We start from the raw sequence: 22,292 nt of genomic DNA, 5'->3' as shown, positions 1-22,292 counted from the left end.
TAAATATCTGTTACGAAAAGAAAATTGTATTTGTGATGGGGATGGGAAATTATCGGAAAATTCCCAAACTTTAGATCACTTACAAAACAACGGCAACACATAATATATCACTTCAACATCCCTATGTGTCTTACTTTTGTATGACTTCCCCTTAATCTTGCTAATGATCAGTCGCCCATCGGTGTAGTTCAGACCCTCGGCTAGGCACTCGTTCACAGCCTTAGCGTACAACCACACGGCGTCGTACAGATAGGCCGTCTCCGGCTTTAGCTATTGTAAAAATAATAAGGCATATAAGCCTAGCTCTGGAAAACAGGCCTCAATGCATGTAAGTAGAGTGACGTCTTAGGTTAGCATGAGGAGTCCGCCAAGGCTTATCATGAACGACTCGTTTCGCCTTGACAGGATTTTTGCTAGGAAGAGACTGCCTTTGACAGATAAAATAAAAGCAGACAGCGGACAGCACAAACATGTCGGGGATGACACTTACCGCACACTTATGGAGCCCCGTTTTTCCAGAGCGGGTTTCATTCACATGTTTCAGAGATTATTTAGATTATTCACTAATTTTGTTTGTACACTATTTAGAAATATGTGCGGTCGTATACCTTTAACAATCTGCTTGTTTGCATACGATTTTACCTGCATAGTCTGTGCTGATATTTTCAATAATTGTTATTTATAAACAACGATCCTTCAAGCATTCAACCGAACCATGATATTTTGTTTTGAAAATTATTTTCATAGGGAATCTTTTTAATACTAGTTATCCGACTTAAACAACGAAGCGCCGTTTGTATTTTCAATTGACTCAGAGACCCCTTTTAATTTACATACCAATTATTTATTCCAAATTTAATAACTGTCGCGACGCATTATATATAGGCAATGGCAGTGGTAGCTTACCACGCATTTACTGTGTAAATGGTCGGAGAGTGACTAATTAATCATTAAGCATTGTTCCTAACAATACATTTCAATTACTGAGCTATTATACATTTCATCATGAATGTATCCTTAAGGAGATTCAAAGATTACGCCGAACACGTCATATTGGTATTTGGTCTGATTTCCTGCTAGAATGTTTACATATTATGATAAAGAATCGTGACAAAGGTTCGCCATAAGTTAAACGTTCTTAAACAAGAAGAAATAAGTCATGCTCCAAAGTACATGGGGCAATCATGGACTCGGACATCAGTTATTATTATTCTATCAACACCGTTCAATATTTTCTTTTTAAAACGATTTGGTTGCATAAATACAACCATTTAATTATTGATGCATTTAATCTGAGGATACATTTCGTTTCAACATCAATCAATACTTGTCTAGTCTAAAACTGTATTTAAATTATAATACAAAGTTGATGGAGTGTAGTGATTGTTAAATGTAAACCTTTTTAAGTCCTCCGTAATCCCTATAGTGATTAGTGAAATTGAAAGGCGGCAACTCTAGGTAGCGGTTGACTACCCTCTTGAATGTATCGTATTCCGGATATACGGGTGGAGAATGAACAACGCCGATGAAATACTTGAAGGCTTCCTGTGTTACACCCCGTACGTCCTTCTCGCCGAATATGCCTGAAATTCGACGACAGTTATACATTTGGTTTGCATTAGGCCACTCCAAATTGATTTGTTGGTCGTCGGATTTGCCGCACCTATTTTTTCAAAATGGAAAAAAAAAAAATTACCGCTCGCACTCATTTGTGTGTCCTTCTGTAACCATAGCGCATATGTTGTTTTTTTTATTTGTGACAAAAGAAAAAAAAAACAATCTCGCAGAAACGATTTTGACGCTGAATATGAATGCCAAATATAGTGTTTCGTTACCTTTTTATACCAGTTCGATAACTGTAGTCGCTCGAAAATTCGATCGAGACGACCAGAAAATGGCTTCCTGCGTGACCGTTTTAACAAATTGCGGTGAAAAGTTGCTGCAGCCAACCCATATAAATATAAACACTTCTGCTTCGTTCTGTGACTTATTTGAATGTGTTTGTTCACATTCGAACATGCAACTATCAGCAGATACCGTTGACGCATGTTCAATTTAACAACATCGGGAAACATGACGTAAGTTTTTTATGCATTTTCTTCATTAAATGGGCATATGGACGGTATTTCTCTATATGTAGCCAAGTTTTTCCTATAACACAATTTTAAGTGACCAAAAATAAACATAAAATCATCAAAGGCTGGTTCTAAAAGAGTCTCAGAGACAATGTTTTAGAAGTATTAAAATACGTGGTTAACGGAACATGTTTTACAGCTAGGTCCGTGAATTTTAGAAACATCAAAAAGGTTTTTTGTAATGTATACATTTATTTCAGAAAAATACAATACCGTACTAGACATCGATATGCCCCTTTTAAAATAAGGTATCGACAATGGATTATATGCCTGGCCTTTGTCCGACTGTTTGTCATTATCATTTTGATGATTGTCCCTCTTCAAGTGCTATTGCAACATTGTATACCTTTTCACAGCTTGAAACATGGTATACCTTTTCACAGCTTTCACTATTGGAAACTTCGAACAAATATAAGCAGCAGTAGGTAGACATGTGTCCCTCACTTCAATGATATGGTTATATTTCGTGGCCAAAGGTCATTACAACTTACTCCTATAAATATGTGGTCGATATACATCTCTCTTATATCGTTTAACGTCAATTTGCTGTAGCTGTATCATCGTTCCGACATGAAATTATATCGGAAGCTTTAACGGCTGCAAATTCATATAACAGCGCAAAATCTTCATGAAAGAGTTATTCAATATACAAATATAAACATTATTTTACTAATTGCATTAGAATATGTATAATTAAAACTTACAAGTAATGCTATTCCTGATATGAAAACATTAGCTTTAGACTTGTGTTCTACATTTTGAAGTTTAAGTGCTGAAATCTAATTTGTGTGCATTTTATTTGAAAAGTATGTAACTCATAAATATATTATTGCTTGTTTGTACAAAGATTCTTTTCTTTGTATAAGAATTGATTTGAATGTAGACTATCGCTGTTTAAACCTGTATCTCTTGTTAATGCAATATTTTTTCTATCGAAATGTGATTTTTTTTTTATTCTTCGCTCTTCGCTCGCTCGAAAATTTTCCTGTTTGTTTTTTAAAAAAAACATTTTTTTTTTCGCTCGCCTCTTCAACTTTTTTTTTCAAAAAAATTCGTAGACCAACAAATCTATTTGGAGTGGCCTTATTTTACCGCATACTGTTTATGCAGTTGTTATAGCTGGGTCAAGAAATAGCATACTCTCAGTAAATATCCGATCTTTTTAGGATTCATCTGATATGTTAATGTCCTCTGTATACGTCCGTTCATTAACAAAAGTTTTGCCACGAAGAAGCAATAAAAATGCTGAACGGTTTTACTAAGACATTAGCAATTAAGCGTTGATATTTTTAATTCGAAAATCATAAAATCTTACGATAAAAAACACTTAAAGAGCACACGTGTATTTCAATGGTAAAACATTGTAATTTATTTTACAATTAAAGCAAAAGTACAAATCAAATAAACAAAACATCAGTATATAATATGGATTATTTTAATATATATATATATACAATGACCGGGTAAAGTACCGACGATATAAAAAAAGAAAACGGATATGTTTATTCCCTGAGAGTTTTAAAACTGTGTACAGACAGGCTTAAATGACATTTACTCATGTTTTACGGTTTTCAGTATGCTATGCAAAGAAACTGGTTTTACAAGAGTATTACCAAGACTGAAGAGATTAAGGACGTTTCAATACCGCTCTTATGTGTTTGCTCTGGTCTATACGCATGTCAGATCACATGTTTAGTGTTGTATTGAATTGGCCTAAAATAGCATTGACAAACATCGACTAATAAAAACATGTAAGTCATTTATTTTGCTAACATTAATCTACTGCTAACGTGCCATCATCGTCTACAAGTTCAGTTTATAACATAGAACAGCTTATAACAAATACATTTTAGGTTTGAGTAAAATCGATAGGTATAATAAATAAATGAGAACAAAAATGTAAGTAAAATGTCAGGCTGTGACATTGGAACGTAACAGCGTGAGACTTACAATCAGGTCTTTTTCATGTTTGATCAAATCCAAATCAACTAAGTCCGTTTAAATACACTTTTATTTCATATCGAATATCAAGTGAGTGGTTTAAACATTCTGAAATACATAATTCAAATAAACGTTTGATATAAGCGTCATGCGTTATGTGTTTACATTTAAAACATTAAATAAATAACAGAGTTTTCCAGCCGTAAAGAAACTCCACTTGAACAAAAACGTTTACGGACTGTCGGTCACCTTCTGTAAAGACAAGCAGACGCGAATAAAAAGTATCTCCTGATAATGTTCATGAGTTGTAATGTTCTTATAATCCATAAATGTACGTTCAAGTATGCTCCGTTGGAGTGAAAGTGTCGTGTTGTACACCCCAAATGAGATTATGTCACGTGTCTGGAATGCATCAGAAGGCATTACGCTGTATCACGTAGTCCAGTCGTCTTCAAAAATGAAAACACCATTACATTTCTAACGAATGGTAAGCAAAATAAATATAATTCGTGATGCCCTAACACAAACGCTTCAAGAATTTTTTTCGGATTATACACATCATTTAAAATGCAGTTTATTAACTCATGTAGTGAATCAGTGAATTAAGAGAATTCTTAGTCGTCGATTAGAAAAAATGATAGTAGGTTTTTTATAAGCTTTCAAAATAACTACGGTATACAAGATCTAGAAAAGTAAAATGGGTGATAACTTTGTTGTTTAGTTTCGAACGGTTGTCTACTGTTTTTGTCTGTAAACGTCTTTGGCAACATTTTCTGCAATATTTGCGACGTTTCCTACCGCTAAAATGTGTTTGATCTGTCGTTTATTTGCTAACGCTGAAAAATATATAACAAAGAAAACTGTATCAATTAAAGAGGTTCAGTATTATTAACAAGCATTAAATGATAAAAAATATAATGCAAATATCCGGCATTTAATTCTTCGCTTTAGTTGAGTTTAAGATAACGTTATCGCAAAATAAGTCACATTAAACTAATTTTAGTCCAACTAAATAAATGTAAACAGTAAACAATTTGAAGGTAGTCAAACATGTGTGCTTTTTTATCAATTCAAGTTAAATTTCACTGGGACAATTTGATGTGCATAAATGATGAAGCACTATTCGATTTACAATTAATGATTAAAACACGTTTAAAAATCATACAAAACATGTTTTTGCATAAACCAATTTGTATTAATCATATTTACTTCGATTGTCGCAATTTTTACCACTAGACAAGATCGCAAGTCTTCCACCTATTTATTTATAATTAAGGAAATAGTAACGTACATGGAATGGTCCATTAAATGTTAGTGTTAACGACGTGATTAAATTCGTCTGGCATTCATTAAGAATAAACAACCGTCATAATATATGATATATACTACATATAAAGCATACATAGTATATCTTTTTATGCCAATAATTACATTTTTCATCATTCTAATGACTTGTGTTTGCAAAAATAGCCATTTTACGCAAATCATAAATGCTTAATTATCATATAAATCGACACAAAGTACCGTGGCTATGATAGAAAAAATTATAAAAGAAAACGCTTATAAAAGCAATCCTACTGACAAAATACCTAAATAAAACTATTGTTTTATAAAAGGTATCATGATGCATTTTGTGAGTTTTATAATGAACAGTTTTATTAAAGTAAATAGTTTACTCGATTTTTAACATAATTGAACTGAATAAGTTTGTTTAATTTCTCTTGTGAAAAAAAGATTCATAGACTGGAACGCCGACGTATGTCACTGTTTCTTCTCTATATGTCTTTTTCCGAACTAATGCGTGTCGATTTTAAATACCATACTAAATAAAAGCCGTGAGTTTGTTACCATTTTTTTAACGATACGATTAAAACATTGTAAATATTTTTTTTCAATTACTGTAGTAATTAAGAGCAGGTTGCTGCTATAATTATACTTTGAACGAACTTGTATGTTATAACACAGTCTGCAACAAGCAAAGGCGTTTTATAAAGACGAATGAACATTTTGGGTAATCGTATTTACTAAACGCAACAAAACGACCACTGATACGATGAATGCTGAAGATTTACTTAAAGATTCGTCCTAAAAAAATTATATGGTAACTCATTTTAATTGTATATCCGCATAAGTACATACTGATCGGCGAATCATCAGTTTGTAATTGATGTATGTTATTAGTTAAAAAGACTGCACGTTTACGATGACAAAATCACGAATGTAGTACGGTTAACATCATCATTATAATTCGAAGAAGTTTTAATGATCTACCCAACGAAACTGAAATAGATTGCCAATCAGCTATGTATGATCAATTCATACAATCTGACATATGCAGAATGAAGCTGCGTATGTAAACATTTCGTTCAATTCAAAGACTTTGCTTAAAGTCGTACACATTCTCAGGGGAGGGATTTACAAATACTGAATTAATATATTATAATTGCGAATGAAGAATCGGATTAACAAAGAATTAAAAGATTAAAATATGTTAAATCTCATCTGTCGCATATGGGTGATTTGATAACTGTTGACAATTTTATTGACACTCCATGTGCATGTGTCTGGATATGAAAGCTAGGAGCATGGACGTAAGACCAACTCGAACGCATGTCTCACACATTTTCAACATAAATTAAACATAAAAAAATCCATATTAAACATTCCATGTTTATGTCAAATAAATTCACAAACGATGTTTCTATGCCTATTCAACTCGTGTTTATGCGAAGTCCCATTGTAAACATGTAACGATTCTTATACATCCATGTTATCACATACACTGAAATGGCGTGAAAGCCATGTTCACACGCAGTTTAATCAAGTTTAATATGGTAAATTGCTTCGAAATTACGAAAGGAGATGAACTTCAAGTATATAACAATTTGAACAAATGTATGTATTTCAAAACGTTAGAATTCGGGAGCTTTTTAACATTTAAATACTTTTCTGAATTTTGATTGAAAATCTCCACAAATATAATAATGCAATGTGTTGCCATATATAAATACAATGCAAAATATGACATCTCTTTAAAATCTATGACATGTAGATATGTCATTTTACAACAATTCATCGTAATAACAGTACCACAATACTCTTTCTCAGACGTGGATATTTTATATTTGATCAAATGTACTTATTGTAATTGTATATATAATTATAATATGATAAATTTAATAAAATTACATACATATTTTTTTTTGTTGAGTTGCATTGTTTCGCTTTAGCTTTATTTCATTCATATAAGTTAAATGATTATATAATTTTACTTTTCATAGGTTAGCTGCTCGATTACGAAGTCTACTACCAGGTGCAAGTTACTGACAACTTGAATCAGCGGTGTGTGGAGTTAAGGGAATAGCCGTTGATGACACATATTCCCAAATAAATAATGTGAATTCGAAGTTCATCGCTTTACCAAATGAGCTTGTTTGTCAGGTCAAGAACTAAAATAGGGCAGCTAATTGATTCTTAATGAATCGCTATAAGCGAATTGATCTTTATTTTAGTCAGTGTTTATGATGTGATAATCTGCTTCTTACACTTATTTATTAATTCAGAATATACAATCGTAATTACATGTTACGTATATCCTACAGGCTACACACGTCTTCAAAGATACCTTGGTAATACAAAACAGAATTTATCATTTGACAATTGATAAGCATCTTTCCAAAATATATTGTGGAGACTTTAATGTTTATTTACACGATTTGTTTCTTGAAATTTACATTTCTAAGGCGATGACACCAGATTTAAAAATTGTCATGTTAAATCTTTTGTTATAGAAATCTCACTATATTGGTATTTAAGTGAACGGCAGGCTGTTTTAACAAAAACAATGTATTTTCTGATTATCTTTTTGGAGTAATACTATTTTGATTACAATTTAGAATTTATAAACCAAACATGCAACCGGATAATGTTTTCAGTAATAAGACAATTCATGTTTTGTTGGGAAAATCTCAAGAGAGCAATTTTTTTCCAAGTGAATTATTGGACAGTATGACAAGAAAAACACATATTATTGAATCAATTTTTATATAAATGTTAATTCACAAACGTTATTACAGTTGTATTCATAGCTTTGCTTAATATGCAATAGGATCAATCGTAAACACAGCTGAAAACAATAGGCCGTTTTTTATCAAGTATATTTTATGATAAACGGCTAACCGTCCTGTGAATGTGTTTGTGTCATCCTAAATATTCACTAAACCCCTTTTTAATGCTTATACAAATTGAGCAGGTTGGACATGCGCATAAGAATTCGAGGAAGTGATGTTGATTAAATCAACGCAACGCAACGGCATGAGAACAGAATGAGTTGTCAATCAAGTAGGTTATAAAATCATCCACTGAAAAATGCCTTCATGCAATAATAAACGTTGCAAAAATTCTATATAAGAAAAACATCAAAGCGTCTTAATAATAACATACTGTATATTCATCGGTAAAAAAATAACGATTTTATAATCTAAATAAAAAAAAATGTTTTAAATAGTTTGAATAATATCGCAAATAATAATGGCTGTTTAAACAGCATATACTGCATCAAATGAATTTCTGGAAACCAATATGTTCGTTTTACATCATGAATCATCATTTAACCGTTCAGTAGCAGATTTATATAAGATTCTCTAGTTCTCATCACGTTCAAATATATTATTGTCATACAATGTTATTACGTTCATGTCTCTTCAATATGTGTTATTGTTTGAAATGAATATGTATACACTAATTTAAATGTATATACACATTTTTCCAAACAGTTCCTATATTAAGGACGTAATGATTTCGATACAAATGTTTGTTAGTTGGTTTCAGAACAAACCATGAACTGTTATCATATTGTTATTACTTCAAACGATGACATTTGAAAGGTTATAACTGAGAGTATTTGGTGACGACGTGTTACCTAAAATGCATGTTTAAGGAAACATTCACTCAGCTATATGTTGATTGCAACGTTACGTCTCGTACATCTGAATGCAACGGAGGAAGGGGTATTAAAACACTGTATATTGCAACAAATTTAAACTTGTGGAGATGGTTAAGCGTAACGCCAGGATGGAATGCCTATTCAGACAAGTTGAATCGAGCGTCAAACGACCGTAAAGATGAAACGGAAAAACTACACGTATGCGTTGAAAATCAAACGATTAAGTACTTGATTATTAATAGATAGATGCATTAGAGCGTTTAACAACGTCTATCATAAAATAATAAAATTGATTTTAGTACTCCTACACGGAAGCGGAGTGCTCGTAAAGAGGTCTGTTGAGAAATGTTTTAGTGCAAAGAACAATCATGCCAATGATGGAAGTTTTCAGAAATGCTTAATATTACACAAGCACTTAAAAAGGAATGGAAAGCTGCACCGAAAAAACGTAGCGTATTTCCAAATCATACATTTCAGCGGAATGTATAACATGAAGGCAGACGAGCTCGTTAACAAATATTGTCATATATATTTATTTCTTTAAACACGTATTACTCTTCGGCTTCATGTATCAGGTATTGTTTTCTGGATTTAAAATACTCATACTATGGATATGCGTCACATACATCTTTAGAAAATTGTGTTTTGCGCATAAGTGTTATTTATTAAATGTTCGTTCAGCGGTCGTCAATATGCTTCTTACCGTTACCTTATGTCAAAACGTTCAATAGCAGCAAAGTTAAACTAATGTCGCAACACTTGTTGGTGTCCACAAACATCTCCAAAACAACAGGACCTATCGTTATTTTTGTTACTGTGACTTAAATAATGATGTTCAATGACAGTGCTACATATATCATCTGTAGCGAAAAATGACCGAATGTAGGGAGCATGATCAAACTGGAATACCAAATAGTGCTAAGGATCGGCTATAACAATTAGGGTCCGTTCGGTTAATGGAAACAGTCAATATTTTATGTTATTCCTAACATAAATAATAATATATGCGTGGGATAATTAAATATGTAATAAATATGTAATCAATTATTTTTAACACACCAATAAAGTAACTCCGTGCAAAACATAAATAATGTCATTTGATAGCGAAAGTTTAAAATTCACCGTTTAAAAAGCAACACTTCGTAACAAACACATTATAAAATCTCGTTTATTGTCTCTTGTAATGTCAAGTTTAAAACAACAATGTCTGTTCAACCAAGCAAAATGCAGGTGTCTCACCTCTGAAGTAAAGCTGAGCGTCATGTGGGTCATACTGGCCTATGTGAACGCCGACAACAAAGTACTCGCCAGTCTCCAGCAGTCCTCTGTCGTACATATGATCCATCAGGCCGACAAACTCGTACGACTGACCCAGCATAACGTATACTGAAACCAAACGTAAAACTCGTGCACTCGTATGCACATATTAACCCATTTATGCCTAGTGGACTCTCCCGTCCGTCTAAATTGGATCAATTTATTTCCAAAATTAGGGATGTCTAGTATATTTATTTCTATATTTAGAATATTACTTACAAAAATTCATGTAAGCAAACAGCGCAGACCCTGATGAGACGCCGCATCATGCGGCGTCTTATCTGGGTCTACGCTATTTGCAAATGCCTTTTTTTCTAGACGCTATGCATAAATGGGTTAAGCACAGTCGATGTTTAACAAAAGAGTAAGCATTTACATAAAGCATCAACTATTTAAAGCTCAACCGAGATAACGATGGCATGCATCACAAAAAAAAGCGTTTGCATCAGAACCTGACGATCCAAGCAAAAAAATTAAGTTTACACATGAATAACGTTTTCCTCTCAGCAGAATATGCAGTTTTATAAATATTCTGATTCCAGACCAGTGCTTTAGTAAAATGACATTTATACCTCTGGGTAACTAACATACTGTACATGCTGCCCATTTCCTATGTGTTACATAAGCTTCTACAACAATTGCACAGACTAAATTAATAGAACTCAAAATATGTGCTTTCTATTAAATTTAATGAAATAGTTTTGTATAGTATAAATATAGTTTTACCTGTGAATATGTGTTCCAAAATGAACTTAGAATGCCGATATAAATATATTTTTATAATGGTCATGTCATTTCAATAGATGCATGTGCATGGGAATAAATGTCTGTCATAAGGATATTACCTGTAAAAATATGTGTTTACATAAAAAAAGATTAGGACTTCATTTCTACATTGCGCAACGTTTTATAAAGCCGAATATGTTGATGCAACAATTTGTATACGTTACTATTACAATTTAAACGGTTGTTATTAAACACTATGTTAAGCTGGGCATCATCGTATATAATTATTAATATATATGTGTTGTTTGAATGTGATGCAGTTTGGGGTTTGTGTGAATTTAGCAATCACAAACTGAAGAAAAGTAATGTAAGGCCCATATGTAAAGCACTGAAAATTGTTTGGTCCAATAACACTTATATTTGAGTAAATCTTTTATTTATCGCACAATTTTGATCCGTTACTTTTCTGAACAATGTACGTATTTAAAATTAATAAATTTAATGTTTTAATTGTATCAAAATATCATTCATTTACATCTTAAATGTAATATCATATTTAAATTCCAACAACATCATTATTGTGTGCTTCATGTTCTGTAAAAACTTAAATTGAATGAACAATTTCAGATAAGAGCCTGTCATCTAGAATGTCTTTTCCTTCAATAAAGTCCTTGCATCTGAACATCATCACGAGGTCTTAAGAATAATCCCCCAGAGAGAACGTAATATGCTCTGGGGCAAATTTGTGTTTTCTATCAAAATGACATCTCAACATATCGCATTAAATGGAAAATTCATTGTGACGTAATAAACGGAAGCGACACAGGCTCTACATCGTCATTCCACCAACTTTAAACCGCAATGCTTTGTATCGACCGTTCCTAGGCGATAACCTCAGCTTGCATAGTTATGTTCTTTGGTGGTTTATATATCGTCCTGTATTGTACAGGCCAACGATTTGGTAACTTGCTTTTGATAAAAGATTAGCCTGACTGAATGATATCGACTGATATTGTTTCACTGGTCAAATATATATAAGTCAAGGTAAATCAATCGCATTTACACAATGTTCATATCTCTTATATTTTGACGTGCAAAATACAAAATACAAATTTGGAAAATTTGAAACACCAACTTTGTCGGTAACAGAGTTTTCACAGGGAATATCCATGATGAATTTGAGTGAACCTGCTATAGAATACATCGTTCTTTACACACAGATTACAAATGGGCGCATAATCTAAAGCAGATTTTCTTTTAAAATGTTAAGAGTGAGAAACCACTTGACGAGTATCTTATCTTTGTTGGCAACAATTATTTCACGATTTATTTTCTTGTTCAATTCACTTCTTTAGCTATACATTTCAAGGATGCCTTCACGTATTTTAATACCAATCGGTAAATTACTATTAACGTTTTATTATATTTGGATAGCGTATTAGCTTATATTTTGAATTGACCCGTTACTCACTTCTTGTATCCACGTAAGTCTCTTGTACGATCCGAATAAAAGGGTTCACCGTATGTTCGTGAAAGTATGGTCCTTTGTACGTCTTCCTAAATGTCACTTCAATCCCATTATTCTGCAACAGCTGAAATACAATCAATAAACTTTAAATATACACGGGTTCACAAAATACAAATACTCAGATCTACGGCGAATATTTTTGAGCTGTTGAATTTTTGGCCCTATGTTAATTTATTATATAATTTGCATTTTTATCAATACAATTTGAAACATATTTAATGAAATAGATCTAACAAAAAAATAAACAATACATATATTGGACAACTTACCTAAATACATTATATAAATTTATCTTTAAAAATTAATTTACTTTACAAAGTTAATCGTATTTATTGTTATTAACAGGATGTATTTATTTTATTTTTAGTTTTATGTAACAAATAAAAAAACTAATGGATCGTGTTGGTATCTGTAAAACTTTGGATATAATTATACTGTTCAAAGATTTAGACAATAACACAAGATATTGTGGCTTCTTTAACACATGAAGTGCTTAATTAGATCTACAATTGTATTTGACCGTTCAGTCAAATAAGTATATTCGTTAACAATACGCAATGCTTCGTCTGTTGTTCTGTTGTGTTCAAGCTTATTTCGAAATTAAATATATTTATCAGTCGATGCGTTTTTAAGATATGCTAAGCAATTTAATGTATGGCTGCCTAGTAAATCGATTGATCATTCGATATGATTTAACAATTATTATAACTAAGTTCATGTATAATTTATACCCTGATAATTGCGGTTATTTGTATGTTTCATAATGCATTACTTTATTTTGTAATAAGATGATGCTAATCTGCATAAACGACATGAATAACTAGTTGTATTGTTTACACTTTTCTGAATGCGTATACCTCGATATGATCAATTATGTTGACATTTATGTCATGGATATAATGTTTGAATAAATATAAAAGTCCAATTAGAATATACATAAAAAGGCCGTCACGTATAAACAAAACTGTCTATTAAATCATGTTGTTTGTATTATTATTATTATCATTTACATTCTTTGACGCATGAGTTTTGCTTCGTTCAGCAAGAGCACTTGCTTCAGATAGAATGCTGTAATTTGCACGAGTTTCAAAGAAGGTGAAGGATCAGACAGACACAACGTGGCATAAGATACGTTGATGACGACAAGCCATTACAATGACATTTCAATATGAGCAAATTGACCTCTATGATAATCGCTTTCCTAGTACAGCATTTATACGTCAAACAAAAAACCAATGACGAACCGTTTAGCCGTGCCCTGAATTGGAATAATGTTTTTACGAAACATATTGAAGGACATGTATGATGATACAAAGAACTGAGCTAATCAAACATTAAATAAAAGATTGTCCACAGTCATGCTTACGATATAAAGTAATTCAATTTTCAATACCCGATATACCTTTTTGAAAATGGAATTCGCCTTGTGTATTTCAACACTTAAGCTGCGTAAAATGCTTTATGTCTCTGTGTTGTAATTCATACAACATACTATTATTTGATAATGTTAACGTCTATTAAATTCCATCGTTTAAATATAAAATATTTGCTGCATGCTCATAATAGCGTGTATTATGTTTGCAAAATTTGATTAGATGCTTATTTCGTTTTTGGTCGATTGTGTTTTTGTTAATTCGATTTCTTGTATAAAAAGTGAGCAATACTGGACCACATTTTTATAGAGAATATGCACATATATACCTACTAATAAAGGAAAGAAACACGACGCACATAGAGACACGATATTTCTTCTACATCAACTCAGTTCGTAGAGTATATGGATGATGTATTTAAATCCCATTCTGTTTTATATTTTAATCTTCTATGAGGCTCAGGCGTGTCGTTTGGTCGCAGACAAATTAATAAACATGTTCTTGTTTACTGTTGAAGGGCAAAACATACAAATATTTGCTTTTGGTAATCGGGGACGCGGAAATACTGTGTCAAAATGTTTTTGTAGTACGTTTGCTGCCTTACAGCATTAACTCATGGCGAAAGTGACTTTAAGGGGTAATCAAAAAAATGAATGAACGCAATTATCCGACATAACATATGCATAGACAAAACGTGCATTGTGAGCAACGATAAATCGACATTAAACTCCGTTGTAAAACAAAAAAAAACATCAATTAATAATCACGCACTTGATAAGCAGTGATGGAATTATTTTTGCTTTAAGGACTTCTGAGAGCAGCACATCCTGAACAGACTTTCATAGGATTCATCAAAACCGAAGTTTTGAAATGCTAAACAAGTTTGAAAGAACATATATGATTCAACCAGAATATGACCGCATTTAAAACTTATAGTAAGTAGAAAAAAAATCGGTAAAAATTGAGATAAAGTAAATTTAAAAAGATATTATTTCCGTATTATTCCCCCCTCCATCCTGTGACACAAAAAGTCTGTGAACACTTCTAAGAAACTGTTGTCGATTTCAAGCGTTCTTTTATGTTGTAAATACAACAATTGCACCACAAATTAAAATATCTGAACTTGCTTTAAATTTTATCGAATAGTCAAATCAATCCACCATTCTTAAAATGCCTATATTGTATTGTAGCATAAGCGAAGTAATTTAGACAACATAAATCCCTCGCGACTGTGAAGTACGACAGCCTCGTTTATATGTAATCAAAATGTAACTATACGCTTTATTCCGTAAATAATTAAAGATAAAATTATAACATAAAAATCAAACCCTTAGCAAATCATGAACCCTCAGTATTTACTGATAGCGCCAAGGTTACACCAATGATAACAATAAAGAGAACGAAAAAGACACATTTGGATATATGCATTGTGCTAAAGTAATTTCATGGAAACACTGTTTTCAAGTTAATTTGTATAATATTTCTACGGAATGTTGCAAACATAAATTAATTTTATTTCGAAGACACCACGCCGGCATGTAATGCTTTTCAGTTGTTTACGAATAATTTCAGTGATTTGTAACAGATTAGCTGCTGCCAAAATAAGTTGGAATGCAACATTCGTCATTTTATGTGGGCGATAGCAATATTTGATTCCATATCGCAATTTTTAAGAAAACTGACATGCTCTTTTGAAGTTATTTTAGTCTCACGCACACGTTTTATACAAAAATGACCACATGCCACAAATATTGTTATATATACCAACGTACCAACGTAACATTTGATTAATGCATAATGCTTTACCTCAAATATTGTCCCTGCTGTGTGCTCAAGTTCCAGTTCGTCTGTGTGTACGAATGTTATTTTGTCCCAGTCGAATTTTTTCAATATTGACACCACACTCCTCGAGATCTGTGAGTCAGTGGGTTTTGTCCGCGCAAAGGTGGGATACTTATCACTGTTGCTGACGTCCACTTCAGAGCAGAACTACAATTGAATAACAGGTAATAACAAAACAAAAACATTAGTGTTATATCCGTTCGTCTTTTTAATATGTACATTTGTATATGTTTTCGACTGCTTAGACCGATTGCGTTTGGATTCTTAAAATAACAATCACAAAACATAAAAGACACGATGTTATCGAAATGAATAAGGTTTTCCTAAATCTTTACACCAATATTGTAATATCCACATGTCTCATTAATTATAAGAATACTCATATTTTAGATGTTTAAGTCATTTCGGAAAAAAGAACATTTGAAAGTCCAATGCTCGAGCCTCCATTTCCGTGTACTCTCAATATATCTAATTGTTATTTAAGAAATTAATGAAATACGACATTAACATAATGAGCACAAGACATGAGGCAGTTCCGGATCCTCAATGTCGCCTCTTTAAGGTCAATATGATACGACTATGGATAAAGCTTGACATTTCTGTATTGTGTTCAACACAAAGCACCTTTTAGACGAATTCGAGTACACGAGTCGACTGAGTGCAATCTTCAGCATGAGCGACTTCGTCAAAAACACCACGCTATCAGACTGAGTACCAAAAATGGAAAACGAATACTACCCTCTATAAAGAGCTGTGTATGAAATCGGTTAGCGAAATAAATTATTAGTAAATGTTGTTGTTTTGACGTTTATTTGTACGCACTAGTTTCTCGTTTACCATTAATAATTTCGTTCAAACACAAAATAGAATCGATACTTTAAATTGATACAAAGTTATTTGAATGGATTGTCACGTTATATTAATTATCAGAGGAGATACAGATGCATGCCACGTTTTTAATTTGTGTTATACAATACAGACAACGTTTGAAGTGTGAATCTACAAAGTATTTAATTATAGGTGACACGTGGTTATAATTATAACAACATGAACTCGGGTGAGGTCCATATGTAACAACAGCTGGTTTTCTGAAAAAAAAATAACAGAGGTAAAACAAGTTCCTTCTTATTTCACGACCTACGAATATATGTAGATGGTTTCTGCGTCATCAAAATGTACTTTTCACACAACTGAATCAGACGTTATGTAACCAATTCCAGTGTAAATCAGACATATTCTTAACCAATCTCAGCTACTGAATTCTAAGTGATCGGCCAATTTACCGATGATGCGTCAGGGTCTCATGAAATGCAAGTGCTGACATTCAACCGTGGTCTTGACCAGATACGGAGAGAACAAAAACAGATGAAAACACATATGTATATGCATAAGAAAGTAACTTCAATGCATGTGCATAGATTGTGTTAGGGTTTATAACTTACGGTTGAGAATTATTGAATTCGCTTGATATTAGAGAAAATATCAATTATAATTATGTATTTTGTGTGAGCAATCCTTCAAGCATTCGTTTTTTGAAAAAAAAATGCTGTGTACATAACATAATTATCATGTGTGTTGTTCAATTTGTTAATATGTTGTCGCATGTGCATAACGTTTCGTACTGGATTGAAATATAGTTGTCTTAAAATATTTTTTAAAGGTATTGGTAATGCAATCTATAATAAACACATGTTTTGAATAATGAACACACATGTAAATGTGCCATGTTCATGAAGACCACATTCGATAATTTAATTAACAATTATTTTCTATAATTTTTTGTTGATGTTGTTTGTTTGATTTTGCTCATCATGTTAGCTTTCATGTTCATGTTTCCAATATGGTGTTTACTTCGGCCACTTGAAGTTAACATTCCTTTACTATTTATGTTTTTGAATACTATCACAAGTTTAGTTTAATTGTGCATAAAGCCATACATTAATATACGTTGAATCAATGATCTCAGTCACGTGATTCAATTGTTCCTGATACAAACGCTACAAGCAATCAAAATGCCGTTACCGAACTAATTACAAACGTATATTATATAGTTTTAATTAACACATTTTTTCTATAATTTTTTGTTGATGTTGTTTGTTTGATTTTGCTCATCATTTTAGCTTTCATGTTCATGTATCCAATATTGTGTTTACTTCGGCAACTTGAAGCTAACACTCTTTTAATAGATATGTTTTTGAAAAATATATCACAAGTTTAGCTTAATTGTGCATAAAGCAATAAATGTGTATGCGTTGAATCAATGATCTCAGTCACGTAATTCAATTGTTCCTGATATACAAACGCTACAAACAATTACGTTCCGATATCATTGATACCGGAAATAATTGCAAACGTATATATAAAATATTATATATAGGTCAAATGTATACGCATATTGATTGTGTTCAAGCAAACCCTTCAAAACGTTATTACAAAAGTTATATTGGTTAAACATGTGGATGTGATTGATTTCTATTGAACAAAACATATTAATAATGAGGCATGCAATACTTGTATACAAATATATAAAACAGTAATGTTCAGCAAATACAACGGTTACAGCAAATAATATCCTCTGTATAATATTTTCACATAACTAAACGCAACACAAGCCAGATTATAATCAAACAGTATGTAGTCGTTCTGGTTAATAATAGTATAACATGTCTTATTAGTTTATCAGCGGTATCATATTTAGCAAAAAGGTATGACCTCACCAGCCAACGCGCTTCGAAGGGTGGAAACAACAAGACGATACTTTGGTTTCCATTTCATCCTTTAATAACATAAGAACGTGAACGTTAGTGCATGCTGGTGGTACGAATATACGAACGTAAAAAGTAATGAATGAACCGCATTTATTCTTATTTAAGAAACGATGTCCCTTATTTCCCCATTCATATAAAACGATGCAGTAGTTGTTTACCATACATTTTTATATTAACCGAAATACTATATATTGTCAAAATTAAAGATGACCCCATTTCTGAACAAGCACGTTCATAATAATACAAACATTTCGTTTAAAAAAGTTTAAACAACGGTTTCAATGTATAACTCTTGTTGCAGTTGTGTAATAGCTATTGTTTACACATAAAAATAAATTGGTTTATCGTGTATTCCACCCATAAAACATACGTTTTTTATTCATTTGTAGCTCTTTGAAGGATAGGGAATTTAGCATGTTTTGAATAAGCACCATGCGTTTCGCGTATTTGAACACACACAAACACACACTCTATTTATCCATTCCATTTATCATTAGCAATTACAAGTTACATTATATCTCAAAATGTGTAAAGTAAACGGTTGCCTGTGTTAGGATTGTACACAATTGGCATGTCTATATCTTCGATACTGCTATACAGAAGCATTTATTTCTTTGTTACTAATTTACTGATCATTTCAAACTGTAATCGCCAGAACTAAAAAAATTATAAAGGAATTTGAAATCTTAGAATTGTTATACAGAAAATATAGTTTGCCTTTTTCTAGAAATTCCGAAAAATGAGCGGCGATTTGCAAAATAAAACAATGTATTGAATGGTTCTTCATTTCTTAAAAATGACGTTTAATTTCTTATTGAAGTACATCGAAATGACATGTGCACGATTTTTGTTTTCTAGTTTGAAATGGCAAGACTTATAAATCATAAATTCTGGTGACTTTTATTCAAGAATGACATTTGCCTATTGCCATCGACTATAGGAAATAACGATGAACGGCATGTTCCTTATAATAAAACCAGCCGGAACTGCATGCACGTCGGCCTATAAATATGATTACAAGGAACTTATACTTTTGCTTTAAACTGTCATGTCATCGCGGTAATTTCATGCAAGTGTTTAAAAAGGCATTTTCACGTTTTGGTTAATTGACAAAAAGAAAAACAAACACTAAAAAAGTGAAAAGATTGGCAAATTTTCGTTTAAGTTATGAAATGTGTGAGGAAACAGTAATACTGAACATTTACCATGCTCTCAATTATCCGTTATATGCATCTGTTGACCATTTAAAAACCTGAAAATTATAAATCGTTGCAACGCAAAACGATTGGATAATATGGAGAGGTTTGTTGTTGTCGTTATATTTTGTGATACTACGAGGATTGCTTATATAAAGTATAAAATACACCCGTCATTGTATGAGCACGGATGGCCAAGTTTTCTAAGCGGTAGACTTTTACTCCACGACTCCAGGGGTCAGTGGTTCGAGCCCAGTTGAGGTGGGTTTTTTTCTTTGTTAAATTGTATTCTTGTGTTGTAAATGTAGCTTTGTAGGTCAAATGGTTACACTAATCTATATAAAGCATTTAATGACAAACTTAAATACATGCCAAAAATTGGTGAAAAGGCCTCTTTAAATGCTCACATGCCATATTCTTAATACTTTATAAGTATCTATTATGTTAATAACAAATTATCAAACGTATATATTAAAAGCTGTATTTTACAAACACAGTCTCGATATAATACAAAACGATTGTCCAAAAAACATTACATATATTTCAAATTAACGTCAGACGTGCATATTATTGATCGCATAGAACAATTTTTTTATGGTTGCTGGCGTTTGCCTCAATATCATTAGAAATGGAATGCATTAACAAGAGGGAATTAAACGAATGGAACAACAATTAATGATGCCATTGGATGGACTTTGAATTGGCTATGCGGACATTAAACTCTTAAACAACCGGTAAAAGCCGATCTAATAACAACACACGTACACTTTCAATCAACTTCGACCAACGAGATCGTACACTATATTAGGCAATAAAGATTCATGGATACAATACATATTCAAAATATTTAAAATACATATGTGAGCCTGCTCAATGTTCATTCATATTTGGAAAGAAACATTCGCATTTCTCTGTAGATGTGTTCGAATTAATCTTTTGAATGCAGAGACTGAATTAAATTTTTGCAGCAGTTTCGCCGAATATGGACGGCATATTTTGTACACAGACCAAATATTCTATGACTTCTTTAATGGAGTCAAGTTTGGTTCTTTCAGGTATTCAACGTCTTGATATTTAAATGTTTGCTCTATTGTTTAGTGCGCTTTATGCGTTCACTGCTCGTTATCCCAAATAATGTTTTCCACTTTTATTTCGGCTAAAAATACCCCAGCTGCTGTGCATTAGCTCGACGGAAAAAGTAAGAATGAAAAAACACTGAGAAGTTGAGATGACCTAACACAAATACTTAAATAATAATTAAGTGAAAACAAATGCCTAAGATTCTATTTTATTTGAACAAATGAATCTATTAATCACAGTGATACAAATTGTACTGTGAACGACGGAGTAAAAGGTATAAATGCCAGTCAAATTACAGAGTCTCTATTTAATGCTCTTCATCACAGCGGACGTTATACATATATTAAATATGATAACTCTGCAAAAAAAGGTTATTTTCTAAACTATTCATAGAATAATGTCAAACATTACTAATACATTATAATTGAAACATTTCGTTAACAGGTGAAACACCAGCTGAAATTACAAAACCAACATGAGATTCTTAGTTTAAAATATATGTATAATGCCATAATTTTTTATCTAAAAGCAATACTTTACTACGCAGAAATTCAGGTAGTGAACGAACAACAACAACAGTTTGATTGAATCTTACATTATAGCGTAAACAGTGTCTTGTTTGCCAAAATCGTACTTGGCAAAGAGCATTCTTTTTATGAAATACGTACTACAGTACACTAATCAATGTTATCGTAGGATGAGTAGGATTGGTTATCGGGGGATAATGGTATTTTTATGACCACTTGAAAGCTTAAAGAATTGAGATATAAGGTTGGGCAATTAATGAAAGCAAGGATATTTATTTTCAGACAGCTCATCATGATACATGGCTTTTTTTATTTCATTTAACAAACAATATAAACTTGATGGCCAAAATGATGCGTGAGTATATGCATTCAAAAGCTACGCTTAAAATTTATTTTTAAACAAATCAGTCTTAAGCTATGCCCATAGCACAAGCATAATAGTCATTAATACTTGCAATTACTGTCTGATAAGTCATAGAGGAGACAATTTTCTGCAATAACTTATACAATAGCCAATGCAGGTTAATCCTATGTGCGATTAATTAATGTCGTCTTAAGTAACGAGAATTATGCAATGTGAATGAAACTCTTGTATATTTATTAGCGATTTACTTGTGTTTATGCTTGCAAATATTCAAACAAACGTTGATGCTTGTTTTCCTATCATGTCAGAAGAACACATTTAATGTATAAATGGCTGTAATCTTTTGATTGTATTCTTTTTGAAAACATTCAATATCACACTAGCGCAATTACACTGGAAAATAACAACAGAGCAAACAAAAATAACTTAACTTCAAAATGAAGGATAAGTTGAAAATCATAACCAATAAACACAAAAATAAATCAAACTGTTACAGGGAAACTGAAGATATGTTGTTTGGTTAATAATGCTTAGTTTTATCCGCTTAATG

At 32.1% G+C, this 22,292-nt stretch overlaps 1 protein-coding gene across 1 annotated transcript in view; it reads right to left on the bottom strand.

Annotated features, from left to right (window-relative positions):
* Positions 1 to 22,292, bottom strand: part of LOC127869669 (speract receptor-like) — an 87,938-nt gene that overhangs the window by 18,155 nt on the left and 47,491 nt on the right. Inside the window, exons 3-7 of the mRNA XM_052412326.1 lie at positions 15,772 to 15,954; positions 12,536 to 12,656; positions 10,261 to 10,407; positions 1,399 to 1,583; positions 135 to 270 (exon numbers count right to left, since the gene is read on the bottom strand). Coding sequence (XP_052268286.1) covers positions 135 to 270; positions 1,399 to 1,583; positions 10,261 to 10,407; positions 12,536 to 12,656; positions 15,772 to 15,954 — 772 coding nt within the window. The remainder of the gene's footprint in view (positions 1 to 134; positions 271 to 1,398; positions 1,584 to 10,260; positions 10,408 to 12,535; positions 12,657 to 15,771; positions 15,955 to 22,292) is intronic.

Source organism: Dreissena polymorpha, chromosome 2, assembly GCF_020536995.1.
Source record: "Dreissena polymorpha isolate Duluth1 chromosome 2, UMN_Dpol_1.0, whole genome shotgun sequence".
NCBI classification, from domain to species: Eukaryota; Metazoa; Mollusca; class Bivalvia; order Myida; family Dreissenidae; genus Dreissena; species Dreissena polymorpha.
Note: the sequence above shows the minus strand (reverse complement) of the source record. Positions and strands in the feature narration are given on the sequence as shown.